General features: G+C 40.2%; 1 protein-coding gene across 1 annotated transcript; it reads right to left on the reverse strand.

Moving 5' to 3' along the window:
- Positions 1-5251: 5251 nt before the first annotated feature.
- SNRNP27 (small nuclear ribonucleoprotein U4/U6.U5 subunit 27) lies at positions 5252-14665 on the reverse strand. Its single transcript, XM_027621634.2, has 6 exons — positions 14524-14665; positions 13390-13510; positions 12425-12537; positions 11117-11196; positions 6569-6633; positions 5252-5407 (listed from the first exon to the last, which is right to left on the reverse strand). The coding sequence occupies exons 1-6, from the start codon at positions 14555-14557 to the stop codon at positions 5353-5355; spliced, it is 468 nt and encodes a 155-aa protein (XP_027477435.1). The 5' UTR covers positions 14558-14665; the 3' UTR covers positions 5252-5352.
- Between the last annotated feature and the right edge of the window lie 1612 nt (positions 14666-16277).

The raw sequence follows: 16277 nt of genomic DNA on the forward strand, positions 1-16277 counted from the left end.
ATAAATGAATACAGTATGTCGGGCAGTGATAATTGCTGTTAGGAAAAGGAAACTTTGCACAGCATATGAAGAAACTGTTAAGCTTCACATATGCTGGTGGGAATGTAAAATAGTGCAGCTGCTTGTGAAAACAGTTTGACATTGCCTCAAAAAGTCAAACATTAATATATGAGCCAGCAATTCCACACCTAGTTATATACCCAAGAGAACTGAAAATAGGTTCGTACAAAAACTGGTATACTACTGTTCATAGCATCATCATATATAAAAGCCAGAAAGTAAAGTACAAATGCCCATCAACTGATGGATTATAAAAATGTGGTAGATTCACAGAATACTGACCATAAAAAAGGAATGAAATGACGACACATGCTACAATATGAACAAGCCTTCAAAACATTGTTAAGTGAAAGAAGCCAGATATAAAAGGCCACATACTGTATGATTCTATTTATATGAAATGGCCAGAATAGGCACATCTTTAGAGACAAAATGTACGTAAGTGGTTTCAGGGGTGGGGAATGAGGGTGGCACAGAGGGATGAATAGTGCCTGTTAATTGGGTATGGGGTCTCTTTGGGGTGATGATACATAACTGAATATACCAGGGGCACCTGGGTGGCTCAGGTCATGGTCCCAGGGTCCTGGGATTGAGCCCCACGTTGGGCTCCCTGCTAAACGGGGAGCCTGCTTCTCCCTCTCCCTCAGCCCCTCCTCCTGCTTGTGTTGTTTCTCAAGTAAATAAAATCTTAAAAAAAAATAACAATATACTAAAGCCCAGTGAAATGGTACCACTGTAAAAGGGTGAATTTTAGCTCAATTTTTTAAATGTTAAAATAAGTAGAGCAGGGTAAAGGGATAGAGGGAAGGAAGCAGGGTTGCTATTTTGGATAGGACGGTCAGAAATGACCTTATTTTGGTCAGAGACCTAGAGCTACCCAGGCAAACTGGGGTGGAAGTCGAGGAAGAGCAAGTGTGAAGACTCCTGAGGTAGATTCACACGTGTTCTCAAGGAACAGCAAGGTCAGAAGCACGGCTAAAGGCAGCAGCAAGGGGGTGAGACTGTGGGAAGCCAGGGTTAAGACTGTACAGGGCTGTACATTATAGTAAGGACTGGACTTTATTCTATTTTTCGAAAGATTTCTTTTAGTGAGAGAGCAAGAGCAAGTGAGAGTGAGTGCATGGGGGTAGGGAGGAGGATGACGGAGGGAGAAGAGAGAATTCCAAGCAGACTCTGCAGTGTGGAGCCTTGACACTGGGCTCGATCTCATGACACTGAGATCATGACCTGAGCTGAAATCATGACCTGATGCACATTTTAAAAGGTTCACCTCTGCTGCTGGGTGGAGAATAAACCAAGGCAGCAAGAGAGGCTATTGCAGTAGTCCAAAAAGACAGATGACTTATGTTAGTCTAGGTGGTAAGTGGTCGGATTCAATGTCTATCAAATCACCATGATGTATACTTTAAATATCTTAAAATTTTATATGTCAATTTTACCTCAGTAAATCTGGTGGGGGGGAACAGCAGTTAGATTCAAAATATACTCTGAGGTTACAGCAGAAAAGTTTGCTAATGAATGTGGGGTATGAGACAGAGAGGAGTCAAAGATGACCCTAAGGATTTCAGTCTGAGCAAAGGAGAGGACGGGCCATTTACTGAGATGGGGAAGCCTCAGAGGCGGCTAGGCAGGAAAGGGAGAACTCAGCCAACCTTAACTTTAAGGTTGTGCCTAATAATCTAGGCACATAGTTGCACAATTACACAATCCCTACAATTCAGTAAAATGGCCAGGCTGGAAGAGAGCCATGGCAGATGTTTGAAGCCACACTGAAGGCTCACTAAAGAAGAGAATGGAGAGTCCAGGAATTAAACCCCAGAGCACTCCAACATTTAGATACTTAGAAAGAGAAGATGTGGTACAATTTATGTCCGAGAAGCAGCAGCTTGAAAGAGGAAGACAAAGATGCTCCATATTTGTTCTTACAGAATCAGATGATCTGATGGGTAAAACTTCCTTTAAACCAGGACTTCCCAGGGCGCCTGGGTGACTCAGTCAGTTCAGCATCTGACTCTTGATTTCGGCTCAGGTCATGATCTTAGGGTCGTGGGATTGAGCCCTGCATCGGGCTCCGCGCTCAGCACAGTCTGCTTGTCCCTCTCCCTCTGCTCCTCCCCGGTGCTCTCTTAAAATAAATAAAAAATCTTAAAAAACAAAAACAGGACTTCCTTTGGGATCATAGGTATCTTATCATTGGCTTTTCAGATGTCTTCCTCTTCCATTTCTTGGTGTTAGCTCATGGAGAGCAAACCTATTGATCTACGAGGTATTCTCATGTTACTTGTTTACAAAGTATGCTGCTTTGAGGATCTCAAGTCAAATCTCTATTAACACCACACTAAGATGACAATCCAAAAATCTGTAATTTGGTCTTCGGTATATTATTTTATCCCAGAAGTTTTAGCTTCCTTATTAAAACCACAGTTGTATCTGCCTTCCTTAAGTGTGCACAAATGTGGTCAGAAATAGTCCTTATCATGGATAATTTAGAGACACACAGCTCGGTTGGCAAAAACTCCAAGCAAAATAATCTAACCACCTGGGGGCAGGGCCACTTGTACAATGGGTATTACAAATTGTGCAACTGATGTAGCATAAATCCCAGTATTTTCTGCTTAGTCTGAATAGCCTCAGCTTTCTCATCTGGGAAATGGAGATAATAGTACCTTCTCTATCTCGTAAGGATTAAATAAACCAAGGTGCTCTGTGTACTGTATTATGCAATGCAGTCACACTACTATTATTTTCTTTACAGGAAATGAATTTGCCAGGAAGGTTTATAAAGATCTACAATAGGTGGTCAAATTTCAGATGCAATAAGGATTTACAATCCAGCTAAAAATGCTTGTAAAATCATTTATCATTTACATATAAGGATAGTGATTATAGAATTTTAATTTTTAAAGATTTTTATTTATTTATTTGACAGAGAGAGAGAGACAGCAAGAGAGGGAACACAAGCAGGGGTAGTGGGAGAGGGAGAAGCAGGCTTCCTGATGAGCAGGGAGCCCGACGTGGGGCTCGATCCCAGGACCCTGGGATCATGACATGAGCCAAAGGCAGACGCTTAATGACTGAGCCACCCAGGCACCCGTAGAATTCTTTTTTTAAAGATTTTATTTTTTTAAAGTAATCTCTACACCCAATGTGGGGTGGGCTCTAACTCATAACCCTGAGATCAAGAGTCACATGCTCCACTGAATGAGCCCGCCGGGTGCCCCAAAATTTTTAAAAATAGTGAGACTTAAAAAAAAGGTGTGAGTGCCCATCAATAAGGACTATTAAATTATAGTCCATCCTATAATGAACTGTAACTGCTGCCGTTAATAAATAGAGGCAGTATTACATGTACTGACAAGAAACAATCTTGGGGCACCTGGGTGGATCAGTTGGTTAAGTGTCTGACTCTTGACCTCAGCTCAGGTCTTGATCTCAGGGCTGTGAGTTCAAGCCCTGCATTGGGCTCTATGCTAGGTGTGAAGCCTACTTAAAATTTAAAAAAAAAAAAAAGAAAGAAAGAAAGAAAGAAAAAGAAACAATCTGAAGATATACTAGTAAATAAAAAAGGATAGGTGCAGAATAGTGTGTAGAGTCTGCTTACATCTGAATAATAAAGTAAGATATGTACACATATATGTTCATGTATACACGGACTATCTCTGAAAGGATGCACAATTAGCTCTTCACTACATACCCCATGTGTTTGTATTACTTACTCAAAAATAAAGTAAAATAAAATCTAACCACAGAGCCTCAAATATCAGCAAGATATGAAACAGAATGGGTAGTGGCTGTTATCTTCAATATAAAAAGGGCTTCCCTCAACTAAGAAAAAGAAAAGCTTGCCAAAAGACAAGTGGATCCAAGACTTGGAATTAGCATTTCACAAGAATATATATATATATATGGTTAACACATTTTTTTAAATGTTCATCCTCCTTAGAAACTGAACAAATTAAAACCAAATACTATTTTACCCACCAGATTGGAAATTAAACAAGTATTACACCTGACATTGGTGCACATACATGAAGTCGGTATGCTCGTACTTTACTGGTGAGAGTTGGTTGTTACCTTTCTAGCCATACACACATCAAAAGCCTTACGACATACACACATACCCCTTTATCTCACCCAGCAATGCTACATCTAGAACAGAACCTGAGGAAATAATAAAGTACCCCTGGATGGCTCAGTCGTTAAGTGTCTGCCTTCGGCTCAGGTCATGATCCCAGGGTCCTGGGATCAAGCCCTGCATCAGGCTCCCTACTCGGCAGGAAGCCTGCTTCTCCCTCTCCCACTCCCCCTGCTTGTGTTCCCTCTCTCACTGTGTCTCCCTCTGTCAAATAAATAAATAAAATCTTAAAAAAAAAAAAAGTACAAAAAGATATATGTAACAGGGATAGTACTCACAGTTTTAATTAAAACAGCAAGTCATGGGAGGGAACCCAAAGTTTGCTCATAAAAGACTAGCTAATAAATTATGGTACAACCAAGTAGCTGAACTTAACTAAAAGTTAAGTTTCTAAATAACATGTAAGAGTATTAAAAACTGTTCACAGTACCTGGGAGAAAAAAGATTAGCAAAAGAGAACAGCATATAAATTCTGATATAATGGGTGGGAGCAATAAATATATACCATAGGAGTCTGGAAAGACATATACCAAAATATTGATTGTTTCTGGGGATAGATTATAGGTGATTTTTGGCCTTTCTTTTTACTTTTTGGTTTCTCCCAAGTTTTTATATAATAAGCATATATTGCTTTTAAAATGAGGAAAAACAATAAATGGAGGAAATAATTGGGGAAAAAAACCACAGAAGATACAAAAATCCAGTTATTTGTAAATTACTAATGAAATCTAAATCTATGTAGGAAAAAACTGTGTAGGGGGACAATTTTACATAGCAATACAAATATTTATCAAATACAAAAGGGTAGAAATATTGCTTTATTTGAGAAACTTACATCCAAATTACTTTTATGTGTTTTAAAAAGTCCTAACAAGCATCCAAGAAGAAAACATATACAGCTTCCACAACAATAAGAACCAAAAATAGGGTTGATGCTTGCCCCAAATGATATTTCCTAAAAGAAAAAAATGCAGTATTTAACTTTCCTTTTTGTGAGTCAGGGTAAGTGAACTGCACACATCATAAATAAAATTTTCTTACTTTACAAGGAGGAAGGACTGTGATCCTGTTTTTAATGCATATTAAATATGAAATACAAAATCCACTCTTCTGAACAAGGTAAGGGAAAAAAAAATCATTCTTTAACATTTCAATTCTCATGCAATGAAATCCAAAGGTCTGTTGAATCCGCCTTTTCGATTCATGTACTGCCTATGATGAGAAGAGAAAACTCATTGTTTATTAAAAAAAAATTCCGACTCCTCTTATAAAATAATAATAATAATATAAATCATCTTTAAATTGGCAAAGTCTAGGGTAAAAAGTATTCATGGTTATTTAATGCACATTAAGGATATTATTTCACTTTCAAAATAACCTAGAAGTATGGAAATATACTTTCAAAATTATTTGGAAAGATTCTACAGACTTAAAAAAAAAAAAAGCTGAAAGTCCATATTTATAGGTAATAATAAGGAAATAGAGAAGAACTCCAAAACAGGTACCCATCAAGTAAATCCAACTGCATATTGTACTAGTTCTCCTCATTAAGACTTTCTCTGAGGGGTGCCTGGGTGGCTCGGTTGTTAAGCATCTGCCTTCAGCTCAGGTCATGATCCCAGCGTCCTGGGATCGAGCCCTGCATCGGGCTCACTGCCCGGCGGGTAGCCTGCTTTTCCCTCTCCCACTCCCCCTGCTTGTGTTCCCTCTCTTGCTGTCTCTCTCTCTGTCAAATAAATAAATAAAATCTTAAAAAAAAAAACTTTCTTTGAAAATAATTTTAAAAAGGACCGTTAAAGATAATTCTGGTCCTCACCTTACCTCACAGAATTCTCAGATCAAATTATACATATTCTAATTTAATTGGAATATTAGTCTTTTATCAGTAGTAAAGGTTGAGAGAAAGGCATGTTTGAAGATGTCTTGACTTTTCAATTCATTAGGAATTCAGTGAGATTTCAGGTATGGATTGTTTTTTTTTCTGTGATATTAATAAAATATGCCTTAATATACTTAATATACTTAACAGAAAAATATATTTACAATTGAAATCCTTACACAATCACTCACAGGATGGCTTTAATTGAAACCTATAATTATAATGAAATTAAAGTCTAAAGATTTGAGATTAAGCTGTTTTGAAGAAAGAACAATGTTGAGCTTTAAAAGATTTAAGCCTTCTCTATAATAGTGGTTCACATGTAAATTGGAAATTATTTTAACACACCAAAATATAAGCAAAGAATGTCAAAACAAGGGACTATATGGAAACTGCTACATTTCCTATAAACACAACTATCTCATAAATAAATTCTTTCCCAAGCACCTAATTTATATGATTAGTTCAAACATAATAATGGGGGCTAAGCATACCTGTACTTCCTCTTCTGAGACACATTTATGGCATAGGCATTTACAGAGCCATCCACCTTTTTCCCCTAGAGAAAAGCAATAAACAAATATAAAAAATGGAAAGGATATATTAAATGCCTCAAAGAGCTGGATCCTACAGACATACTTAAATGGCAAAATCCATTTAAGAATGAGGAAGCCCCAATAAAAAACTTAAAAAAAAAAAAAAAAAGAATGAGAAAGCCCAGAGGTGCCTGGGTGGCTCAGTCGTTAAATGTCTGTCTTCGGCTCAGGTCCTGATCCCAGGGTCCTAGGATCGAGCCCTGCGTCGGGCTCCCTGCTCAGCGAGGAGCCTGCTTCTCCCTCTCCCACTCCCCCTGCTTGTGTTCCCTTTCTCTACTGTCTCTCTCTCTCTCTCTGTCAAATTAAAACAAAAAAAAACTTTAAGAATGAGGAAGCCCAATGAAAGAATTTTCAGACACTGATGATATTCCATGAACTCCCATGTATTACAACTCTGTTCCCATTTTTACATACATAATCTAACATATTCAAATATTCAAGCCAACAAACATTCATGGTATATATATTTATGTGCAAGGCATGCAGAGAAATACGGTAGCAGAGCCTAACCTTTTTTGGTCCAAGAATTCTTTGAAACCAAATACCAGTTATGGATATTTTCTCTAGAAAAATTTAACTTATGACCTTAGCTCATAGCTTTCTCAAATCACAGCTGGAAGAGTCACCATTCATTCAGATCTCATTTCTTGCACAGGCCTTGAAATTTTGATTTTTAAATCAAGAATCAGAATACAGGGGCGCCTGGGTGGCTCGGTCGATTGAGTGTACCACTCTTGGTTTCGGCTCAGGCCATGATCTCAGGGTCGTAAGATGGAGCTCGGCATGGGACTCCACGCTCAGCTGGGGGTCTACTTGGGATTCTCTCCCTCTCCCTCTGCCCCTCCCACCTCCCCTCTCTAAATAAATCTTAAAAAAAATCAGAATACAGAGTAACATGCTAATGTTAAGTGTCATTTTTATCAGCCTTTCTTATGTGGTATCTACCCTCTTTTTCACTAATTCCTTTATGGATCCTTTGATTTGGCCAAGTTAACTCATCATTTGCTGTTTCTTATATCTAAATTGCCATCTCAACCCCCATCCAAGAACCCCAACCATCTGGTTCTTATCCATCATTCAAGGGCCAATTCAAGTGGTCCAGCTGCCAGAAAATCACCCTCTACCTTTCCACAAAATGTTAACTGTGCTTCCCTCATAATACCTTCCATTTTCTACCTTGCATTATCATGATGTATATACATGTTACCTCCCCTGAGACTGAAAGCTTCTTGTTGGAGGGAGATGGATGCGAGTCACCTTTGCATTCTCACATCCTAGGCCCTGAACTTGCAGGTGCTCAGAAAATAACTGTTAAATGTATGAACACCACCGATTAATGCCATCTCTCTCTCTCTCTCTCACACACACACACACGTGACCTCCAATTCCCTCCCTCCCTCCCTCCCCCATTATTACTCATGGGAGTATACCCTAACTGCATAGCACACTTACTAGATATTTGTGTTAGGATAAAAAAAGGATTCTTATCCACTGCCCTGAAGTCACGCACAGGTAAGATACATATTTGAGGTGGAGCTAAAATAAATGTATTTGGGGGCACCTGCGTGGCTCAGTTGGTCAAGTATCTGATTCTGACTCATGTCAGGTCATGATCTGGGGGTTGTGGGATTGAGCCCTGTGTTGGGCTCTGTGCTCAGCGGTTCTGCTGGAGATTCTCTCTCTCCCTTTGCCCCTCTCCCTGCTCACACTCTCTCCAAAAATGAATAAATAAATCTTAAAAAAAAAATGTATTTGGTCTTACTTTTCTATTCTTGTTTTCACTACATTGTGGGGGTGTGGTGAGGAGAGTAGAATACTAGGTAAATTACTTGAGGTGTATAGTTTTGTCCTCCCAAGAATAGGAAGTAGGTATGATTTGGAAAGACTGGCTTAGGAAAAAAGTAAATGATGTTAACCATTTTATAAGTTCAATTCCTAAAGGATTATTGGTTTTTGAAAACTACCTGCAGACTTGTGTATTATTAGCCTGTTTTGATTTACATGCTGAAATAGAAAATTATCCATTAATAAACATAACCAAACTTTAAAACATTCTAGAATGTGAAAATGGAAGGCAAAATAAGTGACTACACTGGCACATGAAAAGGTCTATGATGAAATATCACAAGATACATATTACTGAGGGCGCCTGGGTGGCTCAGTTGGTTAAGCGACTGCCTTCGGCTCAGGTCATGATCCTGGAGTCCTGGGATTGAGTCCCACATCAGGCTCCCTGCTCGGCAGGGAGTCTGTTTCTCCCTCTGACCCTCCCCCCTCTCATGTGCTCTCTCTCATTCTTTCTCTCAAATAAATAAATCTTTAAAAAAAAAAAGATACATATTACTGAAAAGCAAATGAACTGAGAGGCTTAATAACTGATGCCCATGAAGCCAACTGCATACAAATTAAATTAACATCCTTGTAGATGTCCTTAAGAAAACAACTGACATCATTTGTTCTCATGGTACTCCTTAATTTTTATGGGATCTATGAATTCTTATCTATTTTTTTCCTTTATAAACAAACACCTTCAGCATAGACTACAGTTAAAAGTATGGCTCCATTTTTACATCTGATTCTCAGAATTTCAAACTTAACAGGCAAAAGTAAACCCGCTGCCCCAGCCTCACCCCAAGAAAATAATTCTAATAGGTTCCCTCCCTGTTTTCTTCTAAAAACAGCAAAATTATAGTTGCTTTACTTTGGAGATATTTTTGTTCACCCAGTGTACATATTAATAAACCATTTCACTTATAAAATACTCTTTGGAAAAACAAATAAGGATTTGGTGTACTCAAGGAAAAAAAACTGATACATAAACTGCATTAAATTCCAAAATGGGAAATAACCATTTGTGAAAACAAGAGCTTATAATTTTTTTTTTTTTTTTTTAAGATTTTATTTATTTACTTGAGAGAGTGAGAGAGAACAAGCAGGCAGAGTGGCAGGCAGAGGGAGAGGGAGTAGCAGGCTCCCCGCTGAGCAGGGAGCCTGATGCGGGCTCAATCCCAGGACCCTGGGCTGAAGGCAGATGCTTAACCTACTGAGCCACCCAGGTGCCCCAGAATTCATAATTTTCTTACCTCAGAACAGTCATGCCTCAGTATTCCTCTTGAGTTATACACTGTCATTTTATAAACATGTGAGCCCTACATAATCACAACCATTAGTAAGAAACGTTTACAGCATCTACGATTAGCCCATTCCATTCAAAGATTAGGGGAAGTGGATTATTTTTGACAATTTTTCTTAAAAATCTCAATTTCCATTTACAAAACCACATGGACTTAAGATTCTAGAGAATGTTTTTAAACCATATTCTCAAAGAAAATATATATATATTCCTTCCACACATACTATTCCTTCTATTCTTACTAGCTCCCTCTCTCTATCCCTTCTCTCCTCTTTCCACATCCTCTCTCCATCTCCCCTCCCCCATTTCTCTTTCCATCACATTTCCCTATGTCTTTCTACTCCTTCCCCCCTCCTTCCCTATAATCCCTTCTCTTCATCTTCCTCTCCACAAACCCTCCCTCTTTTTCCTCCCCCACTTCCTTATTCTCTTCAGTATTATGATCAAGGCTAGACAGCATTCATTTTCCAATCCTTCCCCGTTCTGAGCTATGAGGTATATACAGATACCCGATGTCATCGTTCTCTGCAGCTGAACTTCATTCTTGTTTAATAGCACTTTCCCTTCCCAGAACCCTTTCTTGGTTAACCCTATCCCCCAGTCTTTCAGCTTGTCACTTTGGAGTCATCACTGACTTCTCACTCCCACTACCACAACCACCACCACCAACTCTGGCTCCTGAGTAGACTCAATATTCTGGCTTCAGTTCAGGCCTTCATCATCTTTCACTTGCATGACCCAGCAGTTCTCCCTGCCTCCAATCTAACCCGTCTCCCATCTGTCCTCCATGTTGTCCTGGCTCATCTTTCTAAATGCACATATCATTGCTTCCTCTCCTCAACACCTAAAGAATTAACTCTAAATTCCTTGGTATGTCTAAGAGTATCAAAAGCTTCCACAATTTGCTTCCTATCCCGCTTTCTAGCCTCATTCATAGCTACCAGCCTATCAGCACCCTTTTACCAGTCACTGAATTTGAAATTCTCACAATACACTATGCTCCTTCATGCCTACATAGCATCTTCATGAGTTCTTCCCTCTACTTCAAATGATCTTCTTCTTCTTCATCTGATCACCTTGAAGATCAAACTTAAACATGAGGCAAACATGTTTGCCTGAATTCTAATGGCAGCTCAGTGCTTCCTTGCTGTGCTCTCAATGCCCTTCACACAGATACTTAATGTCTTCTAAAGGAAAAACACTTGTATGAATGGAAGAAATTATAAGCAACAGTAAAAGAATATGGAAAAATGTGACAGTAATAATGGATTAATTCAAATCAGAATGTTTAACTGGCTATGTGTTTTACTTACTTTGGTGGAGTCAAAAGAGGCAAATCCCATTAATTTCATCATTTCTATTTCTTCCTCTGTTTTGCCCTCTAAGTCCTCCTCTGCAAAAAATAACACAAAAATACATATTTTTTTAAAACTCTATCATTTTATATATAGGCATCCCACCTTCCCAAAGTTTGTGGTACACCACTTTGCTTTTAGAGAAGACCTACATTAGGGGCACCTGGATGGCCTAGTTGGTTAAGCGTCCAATTCTTGGCTTTGGCTCAGGTCATGATCTCATAGTTGTGGGATCCAGCCCCATGTCTGGCTCCGTGTTCAGTGAGGAGTCTGCTTCAGATTCTTTCTCCCTCTCCCACTTCCCGCTTGTGCTCGCTCATGCACATACTCTCTCTCTCTAAAATAAATAAAAAAACCTACATTAGTACTTTTTTTGCTAACCAAAAGAAATGTGAAGAGGATATTTCCTTTTAAGAAAAAAAGCAATTACTGTACTAATGTAGGTCTTTTGTAAAAGCAAAGTGGTGTACCACAAACTTTTAGAAAGCATGGGATACTCTTTGCCTTATGCCATTTCAGCTTAGGAAAGGTTTCATAGGAAGGCTCTACTTTTGTACCCAGGGGCAGGGGACAACGACATGTCTATATAAAAAGAGAGCTGGTAATAGATTAATAGTTACTCCAGGGTGCCTGGGTGGCTCAGTCAGTTAAGTGTCTGCCTTCGGCTGAGGTCATGGTCCCAGGTCCTGGGATTGAGCCCCACATCGGGCTCCCTGCTCAGTGGGGAGTCTGCTTCTGCCTCTCCCGTCTCTCCTCTCTGTTCATGTTCTCGCTTGCGAGAATCTCTCTCTCAAAAAAAAAATACATAAAATCTTAAAAAAAAAAGTTACTCCACCTCAGCAGCAGAGAACACACAAAACAATTAGCTAAAGGACTAGGAAACTGGAAAAAATTCCTCTTCAGTTTGGACACAATGTAACTTAAGATGCACTGAGGGAATATGCTCTCCATCCTCCTTCAGAAGAGACTGCTTAAAATGACATGGTTGGAGCCTTTGGGCAGGACCACTTTTAATATCAGATACGACACTAGTTTTGAAGGTACTTCCAAAATAGAATATTCTCATGTTTTTAACTGGCCTTCTTATATCAGGAGCACCACAGATAACAAGCAACTAAGGTACAATGATAAAATCTCAAAACCATATGAACACTATAAAAAATTTAATATTTAAATGTTCCCAAATTATACTTTTATAATTTTATCATGACTAAAGTTATAAGAACAAGGCTGTATTTTTCCTAGTTATTTATCTAATAACATTACCAGTAATCTGGCGTTCTTTGCTCTTTGTTTCTTTTGTTTCTTTCTTTTCCTCATCTCTTCTTTCTTTCACTCGAGAAGGGGAAGGAGATGTGGATCTATGTCGTCTTGGGGATCTAATATTTAATAAGTAAAGATATCAGAAGCAGAGACATAACTGGTGACGTGGTGATTGACAAATATATACATGAGCTCCTAAAAGGTAAAGGCTGAACAAAAGCCAGGCTCCAAAGAACCAGGAGTGCATTCCACATAGCAGAACAAGGAAGAAGGTTCTGCCTAGGCCCTGACTGTTAACAAAAAACCAGAAATATAATTTATTGCTGTAATCATCAGTCTTAGTATAGCTAGGGCTAAAAAAATTTTTTGCAAGGCAGAAAAAGAAAAGTTTCTAACAACTACAAATACACAAAAAGTTGACTTAAACAGCAGTTGATACTTATTAAGAATCAAGAGTCAATTTCTAAGGTTCTTTCAAGATCTCACAATCTTGTTTACATATTTGAGTAAACCTTCATCACCAAAAAGTTAGTAAAAACAAAACAGGGGCACCTGGCTGGCTCAGTCCCTGGAGCATGTGACTCTTGATCTCAGGACTGTGAGCTGGAGCCCCAAATTGGGTACAGAAATTACTTACAAAAATGAAATCTTAAAAAAAAAAGAAAGAAAGAAAACCAAAACCAAAAAACCCCCAAAATACAAAACCCTTATTTCCTACTCCTGCCAGGCACCACGCTAGTGTTTTTCATGTATTATTTCTCATTTCTTCCTCAAGGCAACTCTACGGCAAAGAGTGTGATGAACCCCATTTACCAATGAAAATGTTGGGTTTAAAATAAGGTGGGCTTAAGTTCCCCTCATTTCATGAAACTGTAAATCTCTTTTAGGTGATAAAAACAAAATTAAGGGCAGCGACTAGTTTCTTTGGGACTTGCGGTAAAACTTCAGGTTTTTTTCCCTGCACTCACCTGGAGCGTCTTCTGTGCGGGGATCGAGAGCGGCTCCTTCGCCGATCTCTCTCCCGGGACCGGGACCTTTCTCGGCGCCTGCGTTCTCGCTCACGGGATGTGGACCGGGACCGCCTGCGCTCTAATACAAACACACAAAATCTTTTTGCAGAGGCAAATTACCTCAAATATCTAGAGCTGCGCCGTCCCATGGAAATATAATGCCAGCCATTTCTAGTAGTCACATTAAAAAAGTAAAAAGACACAGGTAGAATTAATTTTAACATTGTTACTTGACCCAATATACCCCAATCATTATCATTTCACCATGTACTCGATATGAAAATTGAGATATTACTTTTTTTTGGTATTTAATAGGAAATCTGGAGTGTATTCTACACTTAACCAGCACTTCCTAATTCGGACTGAGCACATTTTAAGTGCTCAAGAGCCATATGCGAATCGCGGCCTCATTCAACTTTTCACAAAATCAAGTGGAAGGTGATAAAGACTAACCAGAGGAGGAAGAACCGAGGGTCTAAGTCAGATCTCCTGATCGAAGTCCTGGGTTCTTTACATCCCACTGCCTCATTTATGGGGGTGGGTGCCAGAAGATATTACGAGGTGCGCTCCCTGGACGCAAAATTCTAAATATCGATTTTCCAATTATATAAACTGGGAAGGAAGCTAACATCGAGCATTCAAGAACTAGGCATTACCACATGCTGAGTGTTATGGAATATGACATTAATTCTCACATCAGTTTTTTAAAGATAGGTAGTACTACCCCGAATGTCTAATTATGGGAATTCGGTCTCAGAAGGGCTGGATGACTTGCACAAGGCCACCCAGAAATTAAGTGAGGGAACCGTGGTCTGATTCTAAATCCCTCAGTCACAAGTATAACAAGTTATTGTATGAGGCTGACAACGAGTCCGCGAAACTCTAACTTAGAGGAAGGAAAACCGCCTTCAAACCGGAGGGCTGAAGAGTAAAGGGCTCAGGTCTTTGTTCCCCCCGCCCCCATCCAGCCCCACTCTTCTCCTCCTCAGGAGAAAAGGGCCTTTCTCTCCGCTGCGTTCGTACTTGGGGAGACAAGAAGGAGGGGGGACGCGCCTCCGACCAAGCCCCAGACCAAATTCCCTCTGGACTCACCCCTCCGTGGGGAGCGGCTGCGGCTGCGACCCATCCGGAATCTTCCTCCACCTCACTCTGCCCCGGACACGACTGCGCAACAACTTCCGGGAAGGCCGGGTACTGAGCTTTCACCGCCGACTGGAAAACGTAGAAACGATTCTGGAGGGTTCCGGCTTCTAAAGAAGCGAGGCTGAGCTGAGCCTGCCTATAATCGTGCAGCCTGCCCGGGTGCCACAACTAAGCCCAGACGTTGTCACCAGGGAGTCTCTAAAAAGCTCCATACAAGCCACATAGCCCAATTTTCGAGTCCTGCTTGCAGACGCTGCTTGCCACTAGAAATTAAGGCCAGATACCAGAAGCCATAGACTCCAAACAAGCCCCCCCATGACCCAGTTTTCCACCGCTTTGGTCCGGTTTAGCGGCTCTGCTAACCCTCCACGTGACCTCCGGATTATTGACATCTAATAGGAGTAACAAAAAACACAGCTACCAGTGCCATGATAGATCTGACTGCACTCATTTAAGGGAAGAAAAGAATTGGCCCTCTCATTCTGAGAAGTCTCCTCTCTCCTCAAAAGCTCTGAGGTCCGGTTGCTTACCATCCCCTTTAATTACCTTAACCCCATAAAACCCTGACAGGAGACCTAATAGGAAAAAGGTACCTTTAGAGCATAAGCTCCCCTTCTCTATTCTCTAGTTACTGAATAAATTACCTCGTTGCCCTCAAATACTGTTTCGTTATTTGGCAAATGGTATTGAGTAGAAACAAAACAAAACAAAACAAAACAAAAACCCTGCCGCTTTGGTAACAAGATTCAGGTGAGAACAGCGTTTTCATCTCTGCTCATCTAGCCCCACTTTCCTGGTGGCTTCTTCATCTTCTGTGTCCACAATGGGCTTTAAAATGTGCTACCTGATATTCTCTAAAGGTCTGATAAAAGCTGTATACCCTCCACCCCAATTCAGTTCTCATTTTCCCATTTTTCTTTCCAGTTCTTGCCCACAGGCATAGAATATTTATAACAAACCAATTCTAGACATAAAATACACAAAGTTTACGTCCACACAGGGGAGCACTATGGTGGGTCAGGAGCCAGGAGCAAGGGGAAAGCATGGGTGAGAGGTTTTATTGTGTTTTTTGCAGGAAGGAACAGCAGAGGCAGGGTACACATAAGAGGTTTTGTTTTTTAGAGAGGGGGAGGGAGGGGAGGGACAGAGGAAGAGGGAGAGAGAGAATCTCAAGCAGGCTCGGTGCCCAATACCCCGCCAAGCCTGATGCAGGGCTGCATCTCATGACACTGAGATCATGACCTGAGCCAAAATTGAGTTGGATGCTTAACTGACTGAGCCACCCAGGCTCCCCAAGCTAAGAGATTTAAGATTGGATAGAAAAGTTTCAGTGGGCTTTGGGATGTAGTGGCTATCCTGAGTTGTTTGGTACCTGGCCCTGGGGTCATTAGGGCAAAGCAATATTGCCTTGGCTTGTGAAAGTTTGATAAAGAAGGTGATTGGAGGGTTTGGGCTTTTATTGGCTAGAAGGAGAGACATTTGCCATCTCTAGGAACAGATAGCCCTGGGAAGGGCAGTCTCAGCAAGGCCCCAGATGACAAAAAAATAAAAAAATAAATAAAAAAACATGATTAATACAGTTTTCACACAAACATTTATTGCACACCTATATACCAGGGGATTAATCAGTGAAAAAAACACAAATCTGCTCTTGAGTAGCTTGCAGTCCAGTGAGGGATACACACAAGTAAATAGCATGCGAG

Source organism: Zalophus californianus, chromosome 8, assembly GCF_009762305.2.
Source record: "Zalophus californianus isolate mZalCal1 chromosome 8, mZalCal1.pri.v2, whole genome shotgun sequence".
NCBI lineage: Eukaryota > Metazoa > Chordata > Mammalia > Carnivora > Otariidae > Zalophus > Zalophus californianus.